Raw genomic sequence first — 17,273 nt, forward strand, 5'->3', positions numbered from 1 at the left:
TTTTCCCCCTTCTATCTCTCCACCCTACTTCCAGCTGACAAACATTTATTTAATATACAAATTTCACTTAAACCGACATATCAGAATGTCATTTGCCAGTCACTGCCATTTTGACAGCCGAAAATACCAATATGGCCGTTATCAGTAGCAAACACCAATTTACCTAAAATGCCAACACGGCCATTACCAGTTACTAACACCAATATACCAAAATACCATGTCCATAAATGGGAGTAGAGGGTAACCAGTTACAAAAACGCCAAAATACCACAAAAAAAGTGCTAAAAATACTAATATGGCCATTATCTTCTACACACACTAATAAACGGAAAATGACTTGGCTGACAATACCAAAATGGTCATTACCAGTTAGAGACATCCATATACCAAAAATACCTATATGGCCATTACCAGTTACAAACATCAGTCAATATTGCTATGCAACAACAAATTTATGTATCAGGGTAAATTTGTCTATAATACTACCTTATCGAAAATTTGAAACAGTTGACAAAATATAGAAATCTGATTGGGCAAATTCGACTAAAACAAAATTAATTTTATCACCACGTTTTAGCAATAAGCATAAAAAAATCTATCAAAGCAGACTGGTCAAAATCGACCCAGAGGCACTGTCATTCATGAGTGAACAAAGACTTACTTTGTAAAGACTTACAAAGTATTACTACTAACAACTCACAGCAGCACCAAGCTACCTGAGGCCAACACAGCTACGCATGCACCTCCTCCATCCTATTCTATTCATAACCTCCCTCTTAATACCCTGCCGGGAAGTTCTTACTCCTCTTAAATCTTTCTTTACGACATCCTCCCACCGCAACCGTGGACGACCTGGTTTTCCACTTAGCCCTAGACGGTTGGCCGACAAGGACAATCTTCGGCAATCTATCAACCTACATCTGTAGAACGCCCCCTGGCCATCTCAACCTTTCTCTCATTATAGCTCTAGAAAGCGGGATTGAACCACGCTTTTCGCAAAGCCTACTGTTTGAAAGCCAGAGTCAGTCAGCCAGCCAGATACCCAAAACAATCCGTAGGCAATTCCTCTAGAAAGCATCTAACATGTCTTCGTCCGTTTTTCCGAGCCCCAATGATTTAGAAAGCTGTCACCCAATGACAGCTGTCACCACAGTAGCTACCAATATTATGATCTTGTTTTGCAGATTTATCTTCCAGCTCTTCCAAACTTTTTTCAGCAGTAAAAAAAAAACACCCTGAGCCTGGGCTATTCTACTTTTAACACTGCTCCTAGTCTTTACTAATAATACTACCAAGGTAAGCGAAGCTGTCCACTTGATCAATCTTTTTGTTACCTAACGTCACCTTTTCCTCTTCAAATATTCCTAGCGTTAGCGACTTAGTCTTGTTAACATTAATTTTCAAACCTATTCTAGCATCCTGAACTCACAAAACGTCTAAAAATTCATTCATTTTGCTCACTCTTCCATCTAGAATACTTAAATCATCAGCATAATCTAAGTCCAGGAAAGTTTTTTTCTCCTATTTGGTTTCATGTTCTCCCATTGCCTTTCCTGTGCGGCTCAAGACAAAGTCCATCAAAATGATCCATATAAAGGGGGATAGTACACAACCCTGCTTACCTCCTGATTTAATACGAAACCAGCTGCTAACCTCAGTTTCTACCTTAACCGCAGCAATGTTATTCTCGTACATTGCACCAATCACTTTAATGTATTTGTCTGGTATACCATACAAGGATAAAACCTTCGATAAAGCTTCCCTATCAAAAGAATCGAACGCTTGCTCATAATCTATAAAACTGAGAACTAAATGCGTTTGATAACTCAGGCATTTCTCGATTATCAACCAAAGAGTGAAATTTTGGTCGACACATCCTCTGCCCTTCCTAAAACCGCACTGTTCTTCTCTTAAAACTTTGTCTACAGCATCTCTCAATAAAGAAGTATCATATTACTAAGTAATTTGCTACACACAGAGACCAGGATAATGCCTCTATAATTAGTCTAACCACAGAGCCACCGTATTTAAGAAACTCATTTACCAAACTAACAGCAACTGCGGCCTTATTATTTTTTAATCCTTTTAGTACTGTCGCTAATCCTTCCTCACAAAACAAATCTTCCTTCACATCCAAGGTATCAAAAACTTTTCGTTTTCCTCTATATCTTTTTCTTGCAACTCTATCCAGGTTTATTACAACTCAATTTCGGTTTAGCACATCCTCAAAATGTTCCACCCATCTCTCTAACTTTTTCCTTATCATTAATTGTGGCCCCGTTCCTATCTTTAACTGGGAAAGTCCAGATTGACTACTCTCTCTCAGTTTATTAACATACCAGTACAATATTTTACTATTATGTCATTTAGCTGTACCTTCCAAACCCAAAGCAATTTTATCCATGGTCTCCACCTCAACCCTTCTTAGTCAATAATTTAATTCCTTCTCCATTTTCTTTGCTTTCCTCTTATTTTCGTATAATCTATCACTCAGATATTTCTTGCACAAGCCCCTTTTCCTCTATTAAATGTAAATCCTTTCCACTAATATTTATTAGCTGCGTTCCGAACTTTTTTTTTTCCTAAGATACCATTAACACCTTCCCAAATTATTTTCCTAAAATTATATCATGCATCTTCTACATTGTCAAATTTCAAACTCTCCAGTTTAGTATTCAACTGTTCCGGAAAAGTTTCTCTTAAATTCTTGTCCTGGAGTCTACTAGCGTTATAAATTCCCAGAAGGTAGTAACCCTTCCGGAATTTCAGCTTTAAATTAACCCTAGACACTACTAGATAGTAATCTTTACTTTTGACATAAACAACAGCACTCCTATATATCTTAGTATCTTGTATTGATCATGCCAGTTTTCGGTTTATAATAGCATAATCAATAAGGTTAGCTGTCTCACCATCACGTGAATACCATCTTAACTTATGGACCATTTTATGACCAAATACTGCATTGGTTATAACTAGATTGTTATACTTACAAAATTGTAGCAGTCTGTAGCTATTTCTTTTTCTTTTCCTACACCAAATCTACCTAGGTTAGGATACCATCTATCCCTATTTTTAACGACCTGCTAGAGTAAAAAAAAAAAAAAAAAAAAAAAAAAAAAAAAAAAAAAAAAAAAAAAAAAAAAAAAAAAAAAATAATTGTTAAATAAGTTAACATAATAAATGAATGAACATTCTTTATTGCCACAATAGCAGACAGCTGGCAGGAAATGTCACACGAAAAAAAAATATCAAACATAATAAAATGAGAAAAAAATATATTTAAAAATGAACTTTCAAAACTTAACACAGCATTTCCAAAAAGCTCATCACTGTAGTGTTTCATAAAGTAGGGATATATTATATTGCATTGGTAAACCGTCATCCTTCATCTGCAGAACATATCCTAGCCATCTCAAAGCAGTGTTGAAAGTCCTTTCCCCCAATTGGTAACTTAAAGTGGCCTTAATCCAAAACCAAAATGAATTATAGTTAATTTGAAATATGGATACTAATCTCTATTTCCGGATCATAAACTGAATAGAACCCCAACCCCTCATTATGCTGATCAATAAAGACCCGTCTGAGGTCATGTGTAACCCACAAGGCTACACATTAGGTAACTTTCACAAGTACACGTGGGTCCACCCTCAAGGAGTGGACACATAAAAACCGAAGAGCATAATTTCACACCATTTCAATTCCTATGGGAGTAAATTCTTTGGATCAGTCTTGGAAAAGGATAGTAATTCCTCTTTCTGATTCCCCCCCCCTCCTGTGTAGTTAAAGGTAAAAGCTTATAGACTGGGCGCATGGGTGTGGGTGTACAAAAGAAGGGAGCGTCAGGTAAGAACAAGTCCTTACCACCTGTAGCACACTCTTCCCAATTGTGATAAAACAATAAAACGACTTAACAAATAAAATCTTACCGGAAAAATGTATGATGTTCGACACAAACTTTCCAACACCTTTTGGCAGCTTTGTGATTGGCTAATTTAAAACCAACTGTCGTTTCCAACTGCTCAAATTCCCCTGGTCGTATTTTGATATAGAATCGATTCCTTTTGTACGATATTTTTAAGATTTTCGGCCAAGCAAACCTGTTGATTCGTAACCTACAAATACAAAGAATATATTTGCGGATGAAAAGAAAAGCACTACTGTTTTTAAAGTAAGAAAGTAAGTAAAAGCACTAAAGTAAAAGCACTTAAAGCACTTAAAAAGCACTTAAAGCACTAAAGTAAAAGCACTTAAAGCACTTAAAAAGCACTTAAAGCACTTAAAGTAAAAGCACTACTGTTTTTAAAGTAAGAAAGTAAGTAAAAGCACTAAAGTAAAAGCACTTAAAGCACTTAAAGTAAAAGCACTTAAAGCACTTAAAGCACTTAAAGTAAAAGCACTACTGTTTTTAAAGTAAGAAAGTAAGTAAAAGCACTAAAGTAAAAGCACTTGAAGCACTTAAAGTAAAAGCACTTAAAGCACTTAAAAAGCACTTAAAAAGCACTTAAAGTAAAAACACTACTGTTTTTAGATTCGAGGTTGAAAGGAATTCATCTGGTGGCATTATTCTAAGACTTTCAGATTCTATCTAAACCCCAAGAAATACTAACCTCGTCTAAGGATGCCACACACGGAATCACGCACAAACAGTGTACACTGTCTAGAGCATTCAAACTAGTATAAAATAATAATACTTCTGATACTGTTCTTACAAGAGTTCCCAAAATGTATTTCATGAGGTTTCCCGAATCAAACAGTTCGTAGTAACAAACTATGCGTAGGGAGAGAGTCGACTCATTAGTAACCGAAACTGTAAGAAAAAAAGTAAAAATAAATACAACAAAAGAATTGGATTTTTATGCTGATTCCAAATATATAAATCCATTAAATTAAATGTTACCCATTAAAAACTACGGACCTCTCAAAAAAGGGGGGAAACATCCCTAAAAAGCCAATTCATCTGATTGAAAATTCACACCATCGGTTTCAGCATATAAGAGAAACCTACTGTAGAGGTTACAAGCTGTTACCTGCAAAAATGTGGAATATTGTTGTTTTTTTTTACCAGAAGAAATGCGTGTTTAACTATTTTTACAAATGCGCCAACTAATGCGTGTTTAACTAAACAAAACAATTAAACACACAAATAAATCCAGTTTTTTATCCAGAAGTGATCATAACGAACCAACGGTCCAAGAAGATCGGGATAGAAACCAAAAGTTTTAGTGCCCTTTTTCAATGTCCAAAAGTGATTGAGTTGGAGCAAGATATGATTTTCTTCGAACAACCGAATTTGTTGTATCTATTACGTTTAATTATATCTATATGACACCATGCGACTGCTACCCATTTGGGGTGCCATTTATGCCATCAAATTATAATTCTCCCCCAAATAGGAATAAGTTTCATATCGGTTGAAAATACTAAGATATCCAATAGATTTAATAATATTGAAATTCTAAGATTCTTCAGTAATTAGAAATGTTCAATAATCTCGAGAAAGAAGAAACTGTTTCCAGACCGTTATGACTAAACTGTTATGACTAAAATAAGGACGCTGTCAAATTAAGTGTAAAAAGCAGATACAAACAGTATGAGAAAGTGGCTGCTTTCAATAAACATCAGTTTTAAATATTTGCCATAGAGCTGTCAATAGTCGCTCCTTAGTTACAGCTAAGAATAAGCGGAAGGCTTTTTCTTGTGTCTGATAATACTACCTGAATACAGGAGTCCCCCCTTTACAAATTTCCTTGAGGGAATTTGTTTGACCTGGGATATATGGACCTTGAATCATGTAACCTTTCAATTTGATGACGAGAAGGAAATTATAGCAAAAAGTTTATTAAGGAATTACTTTAACCTGTATTTTTGAATAGTCGGTGGTAACTAACTAAAATAAGGAACAAACCAGCCTAATGGTAATCAAAACTAGGAAAAAAGGTCTTTTGATAACAAGAGATACTTCAAAAGAATTGGACTTTTATGCTGATTCGATATATATATATATATATATATATATATATATATATATATATATATATATATATATATATATATATATATATATATATATATATATATATATATATATATATATATATATATATATATATATATATATATATATATATATATATATATATACTATAACATATAATAAATAAATAAAGAGGACCCTAACTTACCTGGATTTGTAAACACAAAGTACTATCGAACATATTCGTTCCAATGGGATCATTTATATCGATAAGCAAATTGCATTATCCATAAAACAAATAGTAATGTGCATATTACGTTTAGTTTCCAGTTTCTAAAAACAACAGAGATTTTGCTGCGGTTGTTACGGGCTGAGATGAACAGTCAAGCACTGGTCTCAATTCACGAGAATTCAGGGGGGGGGGGGTATGTATTTTTCAAAATCTAGGGAGGGACGAAATCTGTCAGGTTTTTCGAGGGAAGTACCAAAGACAGGCATTTTTCAATGGAAATGCCTCCGAAAAAGTATATTTCAATTTGAGAAGGAAGAACAAGCCCCCCTGGCCCCATTTGACACAACAGCAATCAAAAATATAAATATAATATACAAATATAAAAAATATAAAAAATAAATATAAAGAAAATGATATTGGACGACTGGAATTAGGAACAGAGATACGAAACGGAGCCTCATGTTAGTTCAAATACGGACATGGAGGATGTCTGATACTGCAAAATAATGTTCGATGTCTTCACAATATATAAGAGGCATATGACTATTTACTATTACAACACTGCCACTGATGTAATGTTTACAACTTAAGTATCACACCCCTTGCCCAAGTTCGACACTTTTAGTAATTTTGTATTTCTTCATGATCCAAGGCTGAGGACGCCTTATCTGTTTTTTTTTTCCTTCTTCTTCTTCACTTTGTGTTTTCCATCATCAATGTTTGTTTGATTGTAATCTAGAGTATTTTCTAGTGTTTTGTTTAATATATGCGTGGTTTATGGTTTTGGATATTAGTTTATCGATCCTTAATTGTAAAAAAAAAACTCTAGCATGAAACAAAATAGGCGATAGATTCATTTATTCAGTGTGCCAAAAGAAAAAAAATGAAAATTGTTTCAGGAATTCTGTTTCTTCTATAATTTGGGCAAATTGGCCACAATATCATTGTTACTTCAAAGCTATGACATTGCGTTGGCTAAGAGGAGAAGACATCAAAATTTTTGTTATTCCCAAATTCCTCCACAGCATCATATATTCAACAATCTAATTTAAGCAGTAGTTACCGCAGTGTAGTGGGCAAAACACTGCTTCCGAATTAAAGCCACCGAATTGAAGCCCGAATTAAAGCCGAATTGAAGCCACCGAATTGAAACCCGAATTACAGCCGAATTGAAGCCCGAATTAAAGCCGAATTGAAGCCACCGAATTGAAGCCCGAATTAAAGCCGAATTGAAGCCACCGAATTGAAGCCCAAATTGAAGCCACCGAATTGAAGCCCGAATTAAAGCCGAATTGAAGCCAAGTTGATGCCACTTGGTGGTAACAATGTGCCTAAATTTCATCTTTGGTTTACATATTTCTGTTTCTACTTTATTTTTCAATTTGGCTATAACGTATCCAGAATTTGCGTTGGGGGGAGGAGCTATTTTCTCTGTGCTATTTTTTACAAAAAAAACGAACAAACCCTAGATATGGCGTTGTTGGCATTACTCCTATGCAATTTCTGGTTAAAATTGGCATTTAATACACCATATGGTTATCAAATAAAGCACTAATAAGCAGGGTTGCAATTTCACTCGGTGAAACTCATTATCTTCCGGTAGTATATTATTCCAAAACGGACAAAGCAGCACTAAACTGGCATCAACTACAACTATCCGAGACTAAAATTTACTAATCTAAATTAAAATTTATTGCTAAACTGATAAACGAGTACTAATAACGGCTAATAGATGATTTTTAGGGCTCAACAACATAATTTAAAGGCTAAATATAATGTTTTAAGGTAAGAGCTACTTTTTTCTAAAAATTACTAATTTTAAGGGAAAGTACTATAAAATACCATTTTCTTTAGAACTGTACGTAAGTAATTATTTTTAAGTACACGAGCAAGTTTAGATTGTTAGAGGCACTTGTAAGCATATTAACTACAAACAATTCAAATGTTAACTAGTAATTTCGTAATTGATCCTTTTTTTTGTGACAAAACTTTTATGTTTGTAGCATATTCCATTTCCTTTCAAGGTTTATGATATGTCGCTAAAGGTCTAGCATTTTTTAACTATCTAGATCTTGAAAAGCTAGATGGGGCAACTTGTAAGAGTGAAAACTGGCGCTAACGTTGACAAAAATAAAAATGTTAACGCCATCTAGTGTTTGGCTATACTTGGTATTTTCTTCAAGCTTTTCAATCTTTTTTTTGTCAGTAACTGAGATCAAGCACTTATTACTACCCTAATTTTACCAATTACACTAACTAAATTAATTATTCTTATTGTTACACTGAAAAAAAAAATATCGCCATACCGTTTTTATAGGTTTTTTTTTAAGACCATACTGCCTTTCTATGACAAACAAATAAAAGTTCAAATGGGATACGTCCTTTTATTAGACACTGAAAACAGATGCAAAAAAAACTAGATATTTCGACCATACACAACAATAATCAAATTTGTTAGTATCTGTTTTCACTATCAAACGAAATGACTTATCCGCATTTGAACTTTTATTTATTCGTCATAGCAAAGCAGTGTGGCCTTAGAAAAAACACCTATGTCGTATATATGGGGTTGATCTAACCAATTAAGTATATAACAATAAATCCAACAACATTTATCCTGCAACTGAAGGAAGATTGTTCCACCTCAATTAGAAATTCAACTAAATGAACTTGAATGAACTCTGTTAATGAACTCTCATAGACAAATCAAGTCAGTGAACCAGAAACGATTTATGACCCGAAACTAATTATTTGTTCTATATAGACATCGTTAGTTTTAATTGTAATACTTTAGTTTATCCGCCTGACTGACCGTATTTAAAACAGTAGGATGTGCGAAAAGCGTTATTCAATCCCACTTTCTAGTGCTATAATGAGAGACAGGTTGAGATAGCTAGGACACGTTCTGCGGATGAAGGATGACAGATTGCCAAAGATATTCCTTTCCGGCCAACCGTCTAGGGCTAAAAGGAAAGCAGGTCGTCCGCGGTTGGGGTAAAAGGATTTCATAAAGAAAGATTTAAAGGGAATGGGAACTTCCTGGGAGGGTGTAAATAGAGAGGCTTTGAATAGATTGTGATGGAAGAGGAACGTGCTTAGCTGTGTTGGCCTCAGGCGGCTTGGTGCTACGGTGAGTTGTTAGCTGTAGTAGTATTTTATCTGCTGATGACGATTACTGTCATCGAAATATCCAGATTTTTTTTTGTATCTGTTTTCATTGTCTAATAAAAGGACTTATCCCATCTGAAATTTTATATTTTCAACACGTTGATAATTTTTTTTTGTTTGACACTAGCGCCACTCTTATAAGTAACCCATACTTTTAGATATGGCGACTGAAATAGCAAATATATATTATTTTTTCCTCATACCATTTTTAAGGCAGAACTGGCCTACCATGACGAAATCAAAAGTAGTAAATCTTTAAACCGATGGGTCTACGGCTAGTAGGGAGAAAAAGAAGAAAAACCAACAAATGAATAGTTGCTTCACAATAAGGCGTCCTCATCGTAGAAAAGGGAAAGTGCAAAACCTAGTGAAAAAGTGAAAAACCTAGATAAATAACACAAAAGAGAATACAAACGAAAAGTTAAACCAATACACACAATAGCACCTCAAAGTAAAAATAAATGACTTTATTCTCTTTACATCTTTTTACTATTTTGGTTATTCTTGGTCTCTTGATTTTGGTTACGGTACCTTGTAGGCCAGCATAAATCTTTAAAAAAAATACCTGTCTTTATATATGAGAATACCAGAAGCACAAACTCCCAGCAACAGATCAACTTCTTCGCTATCTTTGGCCTGGTGTAAATCCACTCCATACATGGCCAACTTCTTGGCGTTCTCTAAATAATACAATTCCGCTTCTTCTGGGGTCTGGCCTCTAAAAATGTGTTCATAGATAAATAAATTTTCCTAAAGAAACATCGTTTATTTTTTGGCGATCTCTAAATACGACATGCTTTGCTTCTTATTGTGTCTATTCAATAAAAGTGTTGATATTAATAATATATTAATATATTATTAATATATTTTATTAAAAATAATTACAATTCTGAGGGTTCTATAAACACCCAGTAAAAGAACAAATGTTTCTTAGAGGTCAGATAAAGTTCTTACTAAACATAAATATACATCGTTTATGCTGTTTGACATCCTCATATTGTAGATAAAACCAACAATTCCAGAAAACTTCATAATTTTTTCTTAAGAAAAAAAAAGGACTTTAAAGATAAACTGGTTTAGTTATACTTCTTAGAAGTCAGAAAAAGTCCTGACTAAACAGAAACATAATTTGTTTAAGTTGTTTATTTATTTGCCAGACGGTAAGAATATTGGATATTAAGTATTGATCGGTTAGCCTATCCTTCTTAGAGGTCAGACACCGTCCTGACTAAACAGGAACATAATTTGTTTAAGTTGTTTATTCATCTGCCAAACAGAAAAAAATATTGGATAATAAATATTGATCGGTTATCCTATACTTCTTAGAGGTCAGACAACGTCCTGACTAAACAGCAACACAATTTGTTTTAGTTGTTTAATCTGCCAGATGGTAAGAACATTGGCTCTTAAATATCAATTGGTTTCACCATACATCTCAGAGGTCAGGCATTGATGGCTGCAACCAAGTAAACAAGAAATGTTTCTTCGAGGTCAGATAAAGTCCTGACAAAACATAAACATACATCGTATATGCTGTTTATTCATCTGACAGACGATAACAATATTGGCTCTTAAATATCAATTGGTTTCAAAGGCTGCAACTCAGTAAAGAACCAATGTTTCTTCAAGGTCAGATATAAGTCCTGACAAAACATAAACATACATTGTTGACACTGTTTATTCACCTGACAGACGGTAAGAATATTGGCTCTTAAATACTAACTGTCTTCGCCATAGACTTTGTTTAATCTAAAATTTAACGATAGTGCTAGTACATATTTTTCATTCTTTACCAACTCTTAGTAACGAAAAAAAAATGTCACATGTGTTGTACAGCGTTGCCGGTGAAGTGATTACGGCTGTAAATCTCTTTGAAGTGAATGCACACATCGTTTGTTTATTTTCTGAATTACGCAAAGAAAGCGATTCCGATTTTGAAAAGCCCTTGTTACACTCACAAGTAAGGTAGCTCCACAAAGGTAAATTTTGAAGAGTTTCCTACTACATGAAGAAACTCAATAATCTTTATAAAGACGATGATCCAGCCGACTGGTTAGCACGCTAGACTTGCAATCCTGCAACCACGAGGACTGGGGTTCAAGTCCTGGTGTCGTTGATTATTTGGTATGGAACGCTAGACTTGCAATTCTGCAGCCACGAGGACTGGGGTTCAAGTCCTGGTGTCGTTGATTATTTGGTATGGAACGCTAGACTTGACATGCTGCAGCCACGAGGACTGGGGTTCAAGTCCTGGTGTCGTTAATTATTTGGTATGGATCGGTAGTCAAGGGTATGACTTTAAGCTCACCGAGAGTCAGCCTAGCTCCAAATGGGTACCCGGAGAAATTTGGGGGGGGGGGAAGAACGCCAGAAGTGTTGGACGATTTGTCTCGAACCACACGCTGCACTCCCAGCTACAGGCGAAAAGTCAGGAGATTGGTACCTGCTCTACGCGGACCATTGGTCAGCATGCAATTTTTTTTTTAATTTAAGCAAGTTGAACAAGACATGCATGCAAAATTTTTAGGCATCTTTTTTTTATTCTTGTCATTTTTATGGATATATTTGAACTAACGAGTTACATTAATTTATGTAATGTAAATAATTTATGTAATGAAAATAAGCTTAATGTCGTCGAGGACAATATCCCTGTGTTAATGAAAGGCCATCAACCTGAGATGATAAAAGGTGGTATATCAATGCTTCGTGTAGAAATTTTTCATTATTTTCCTGGCCTACAAGGTTTAGGGAAAAAACTCATCGGTTTGTTAAAAGTTCTTGCGTATTCTTTTTAAACTTTCTCGCTACCAAGGCCAATTTGATTCAAAATAGCTTATTGATTTGATTCAGGATGGTGGCGCAGTCTTCCGTGAAGTGACGTGTAGCGATTCTTGGATTCCAATCTCGATGTTACAAAGCTGACTCTAAAGGTGTTAATCGCAACTAATCCCTATCTCGTGCTAATCCCTAACTAATCCCAACTAATCCCTAAAGATGCTAATCCCTATCTCGATGTTACAAAGCTGACTCTAAAGGTGTTAATCGCAACTAATCCCTAACTAATCCCAACTAATCCCTAAAGATGCTAATCCCTATCTCGATGTTACAAAGCTGACTCTAAAGGTGTTAATCGCAACTAATCCCTATCTCGTGCTAATCCCTAACTAATCCCAACTAATCCCTAAAGATGCTAATCCCTATCTCGATGCTACAAAGCTGACACTAAAGGTGCTAATCCCAACTGCAACAACCACTGAGCCTAAAACTCCACTTTACTTGCAAATGGGCCCATCTCGTTGAATCCGCTTTTGACGTCCTCTTTGTGCTGCTTTCTCAAATAGTTTTTTCGAAAAAACACTTCTTTATGACACAAATTGGTCGTCATTTTTTGAATTAAGACTTTGGGTTGTAATTTTTTGAGTAAATATTTGTTTGCAAAAATATTTTGTGTCGGCAGTCTATGAGCTAAATAGTTTACAAAAAAAGATTCCGAGCCATTTAAAATATTACTAAAGAGACCGCCATCCAAAATATCATGAAATAGTTTGAGAGCCACTTCTTTAGCGTGAGACTTTTTTGAACTAAAATGCAATTAGGGTAGTGGTTTCCGGTAATTCTTATATTCATTATTCCTCCCAGGGCCAGATTACAAATTTGTTGCTTTCATATAAATAAATAAAAAATATAGTAAAATATAATATAGTAAATAAAGTAAAAAAAAAATAAAGCAAAGTAAAATAAAGTAAAGTAAAAATAAAGTAATAATAAAAAATAGTAACAATAATAATAAATAAAAAATAAAGTAAAATATAATAAAGTAAATAGAGTAAAGTAAAATAAATTAAAGTAAAAAAATAAAGTAATAATAAAAAATAGTAATAGTAATAATGTTACCTATAAGTTTTATGCAACTCTGCCACCTTCTCTTCCAGTTCAGGGGTTTGATTCGGTGCAAAACGGAGCTCTCTCAGGTAACCGGGCTTGTGCACTTCCGGATCATAATCACCAAGCTCAGACTGAGCGAGGAAAGATCCAAGCAGCGCGTGGGTTACAAATGAACATGGCAGTCTAGAAAAAGGAAAGATTGAACATACACTAAAAAAGCATACTGTTTGGTATTGACAAAAATTACTGGCATAGTACCTTGTCCTGCTAGGGATAAAGCACGTATCTCAAGACACATGTGCAATGTTATGCGAAGCTAATATGCAATTATTCACATGTGCAATTATCTGCGAAGCTAGCTATTGAAGCGCTTTATAGGCTAGGATGTTTTCATCGCCTTATCCGTCTTTTTTTTGTATGTGATTAAATTTGTTTCTTTTGTATTACTTTTGCTGTTTTTCTTTTGTATTTTACTCCACTTAACCTCTGTTTTGTGAAGTGGGTGATAAATAAATTATTATTATTAAAATTAACGTAATGAAGTTATCTACTACATATACCTCAGGTATATCTAGTGAGTACGGAGGATGTAAGATGCGTAACTTCGATTCGTAGTATTTTTTGGGTATTTGTGAAAAAGTTGGAAATTATAGTTAAAAATGGTCACTATCAGTGCCCTTATTTTGAAGAGGAGGAAAGTGTTACCCATTTTATGGATACATGTAAGGATTTAGTGAATTTGAGAAGGGAGGTGTTTTCAACGCTTTTTTTGAGAGCTTGATTGGCTAGGGAAACTTTCAAAAAGTAGATATTTTGATGATTTTAAAATGTTAGATATTGTGATTTTATATCGTGATATTGTATATATTGTGATATTGTGATGATTTTAAAATGTTAGGTGTCATGTCCCGAGTGGACATGACACATGCGTATTTTTTTGGTAAATTATGAGTATCATGAGGTTAATGGGGCTGTGATTTGTTAATATTATTGTTATCACTATTATTATGAGTGTGAGCATTTTGTTGTATTATCATTATCGTATTATGTGTCTGATTATGACAGTTTTAGTTGTTGCTATTGTTACTGCAATGTGTTAGTTATAACTACGTTATTGTTGTGTGTTAAGTGTTACCCTTGCTGTTATGAACTACTGTTACTGTTATACATGTTATTATGTTCATAAGCATTTTTTGTTATGACCCAAAGAGACTTTTATAGTAGCTAAACAATAAAAAAAGTTTTTTCAACTGAAAGTAAGGAGCAACATTAAAACTTAAAACGAAAAGAAATGATTCCGTATATTAGGATGGTTACTCCCTACTCAGTCCCTCGCTCTTCATGCTAAACTTCTCTATTCCCTTTAAAAAAGCTTCTTATTCCATTTTAACGGCGCTTGAATTTCAGGAGTCGTTCTTAAAGAATCGGGACGACAAGTCAAACTTTAGTGTAAAGAGCGAGGTTTGGGGAGGGGGCAAACAACGTTCCTCATATACGGAATAATTTCTGTTGGTTTTATGTTTCAATGTTGCTCCTTATTTTCAGCTGAAAGAACTACTTTTTTTTTATTTTATTCCTGATCGGTTTTCAAACAATAACGAGAAATCATGCTCCTCTCCAAGGAAGGCTACCTCCCCCAAGAGAAATTCCTCAAAGTCAAGTCCCTCTCCGTAAATATCCCCCACCCGTCCACCTGGAAATACCCCCAGACAATTCAATCCTCGCTGAAAATCCTCCAGGAAAATTTCTCGCGAACAGTTCCCCCTGAAAAATTCTCCTTAGCATACTTTCCTTTGAAAAAACTTAATTTCTGCTCGTTCCTTAATCATGTGGCGAATCCCCCTCCATGAAAAATTGTCCACTGAAATCTATCCACCCCAGTGGGAAGTTGCCCCCGCATAAACTCCCCCCCACCCTCTCACGGAAAATTCCTCTAGACAATTCCAACGCCACTGAAAATTTCCCAAGAACATCTCCATAGGTTAAAGTTAGTCGGCAAAGACAAAGTAAAACAAATAAAAAGAATTTCGAGTAGGAATTCTAGCAAATACCCCCAGTGTAAAATATACTCTGGAAAGCTCACCCTGGAAGCCGATATCACCGTGGAAATTCCCCCCAAGCAGAAAAGCCCCCGACCCGAAATGTACTTCTCGAAGACAAATACAATACATAAATAATGGATAAATAATGAAGGTTACGAGTGTGACCCTCTTCACGCTGGCTAAGCTGCAATAGACTTGAGCAAGTCAAAACAAGTAAAAACTTTACATCACTATACTAAATAATAATAATAAAAAAAAAAAACACGTAGAGCATGTTTTTTTTACTAAGAATCAATTAATACCCTTAAACACAGTTTTTTGCTGTCAAAATTGTTAAATGATTTACAACTTCCTGTTCAAAATCAAAACAAGGAGGAACACGGAAAAAGAAAAATCCTAGTGATAAATTACTAGTTTTACAAGTGGACAACAGGTACCCCAACCCCGACAAGTGAGCCTGAGGACCAACAATACATACATAAAAAACTAAAATCCGCAGAGCTGAAAAATGAGAGGTTCGTAGTTCTTTTAAAGGAAATTCTGCAGTACAAAATCATTTAAACGTAATGATACATTAAATTACAAAAACAGGATATAATTAAGATCTTACGCTTTAAACTTGTTAGGTACAATTTCTACTATCAAAAATCTTTAAACGGTGTTGTCTACCCATAGGCTAATTCATGGCTTTTATCCTCCCTCCCAAAAAACAAAAACAAAATGAAAATGACGGTTGTGTATTACCTACTGGTTTGTTAAAAAAAACAAATATTGATAGAACAGATATTATTGTTTGTTTGTTTTAGCATACTATCTTCAAATGATAATTTAAACACAACTATCAAAACTAATCTTTTGCTTCGTATCAAAACTGAAATGATAAGAAACTACAAGATAGAAATTACATTTCACCATTTTAATCAGTCATACTTAAAATAATAATACTGTTCATAAGTAATTAGTATGGTCTATTGATAGAATATTTTTTATAAACAAATAGAAAAAGAAGAAAACAGATAATTATAACATTTTTCATAGTACAATACCACTGAAAACTCAGGGCTCGATATGCAACAAATAAATATTAATTTTTTTTCCTAGAATTCTGTTTGCTGAAACTTCTTTTTAAAGGAGTCAATAGGCAGGTTTTATGGGATAAACACCCTCGGAGGTCCTTCCATGGGAGGTGTAACGTCTTTACTAAAGTGTTCTTCGATTACTCGATGTGAGGTGTTTCCTCTTGTAGGCAACTCGACTTATAGGGTTTCTACGTGTTTGTCGTTCTTTCTTGGCAACCGGCCAAGTTCGTCAGAGGGAGAGTGGCGGATCTACTTGTAGAAAACAGCCACTGACATCACACCCAAACTCTCACTTGGAAGTTGTAATTGTGCCAGATCAATGCTACAGCTAGCCCTTAAGGACTTTGTACCCCTCTCAAATGCAAACTACTATTGGGTTTTATTAGTGGCATACAGTCATGCACATGATTTTGATTCTGGTTCTTGATGGGTTAGCCATAAGATAACATTTTGAAAGCCTTTTTGGCCATTGTAACTAACAAAACATATTTTTCCTCATTTCTGGAGGGGGTCCAACCGAACCTCCCACCTCCTCCTGGTTGCGATCAGGTTGATATGGGTGTTTTCTATAGTTACATTAGAAAAGTCTACAAAGCAAAACAGTAGAACCAGCCTAGTAAAGACGTTACAACAGGAAACAGTCAAAATCAAAGTGTTGCTCCCGCAACACAATTGACTACTATAAATCAAATAGTTCGTGGTGACGAACTGTAGTGAGGAGCGACCCGGCTCAATAGTAACCGAAACTCTAAAAAATGGAAATTAGAATTCAACTAAATGAAACCAATAGTTACATCAAAAGAATCGCATTTTAATGCTGATTCTAAATATATAAGTTTCATCAAATTTAGTTTTTGTCATCAGAAGTTACGAGTCTGAGAAAATTTGCC

The 17,273-nt window shown here is 34.7% G+C and overlaps 1 protein-coding gene across 4 annotated transcripts in view; it reads right to left on the minus strand.

The window, feature by feature from the left end:
- LOC136037773 (uncharacterized) overlaps positions 1-17,273 on the minus strand; it is a 118,152-nt gene that overhangs the window by 55,720 nt on the left and 45,159 nt on the right. For all 4 annotated transcript variants that reach the window (XM_065720584.1, XM_065720581.1, XM_065720583.1 and 1 more), the window contains exons 5-7: positions 13,272-13,445; positions 9,943-10,095; positions 3,930-4,115 (exon numbers count right to left, since the gene is read on the minus strand). In XM_065720584.1, coding sequence (XP_065576656.1) covers positions 3,930-4,115; positions 9,943-10,095; positions 13,272-13,445 — 513 coding nt within the window. The remainder of the gene's footprint in view (positions 1-3,929; positions 4,116-9,942; positions 10,096-13,271; positions 13,446-17,273) is intronic.

This window comes from Artemia franciscana, chromosome 17, assembly GCF_032884065.1.
Source record: "Artemia franciscana chromosome 17, ASM3288406v1, whole genome shotgun sequence".
NCBI lineage: Eukaryota > Metazoa > Arthropoda > Branchiopoda > Anostraca > Artemiidae > Artemia > Artemia franciscana.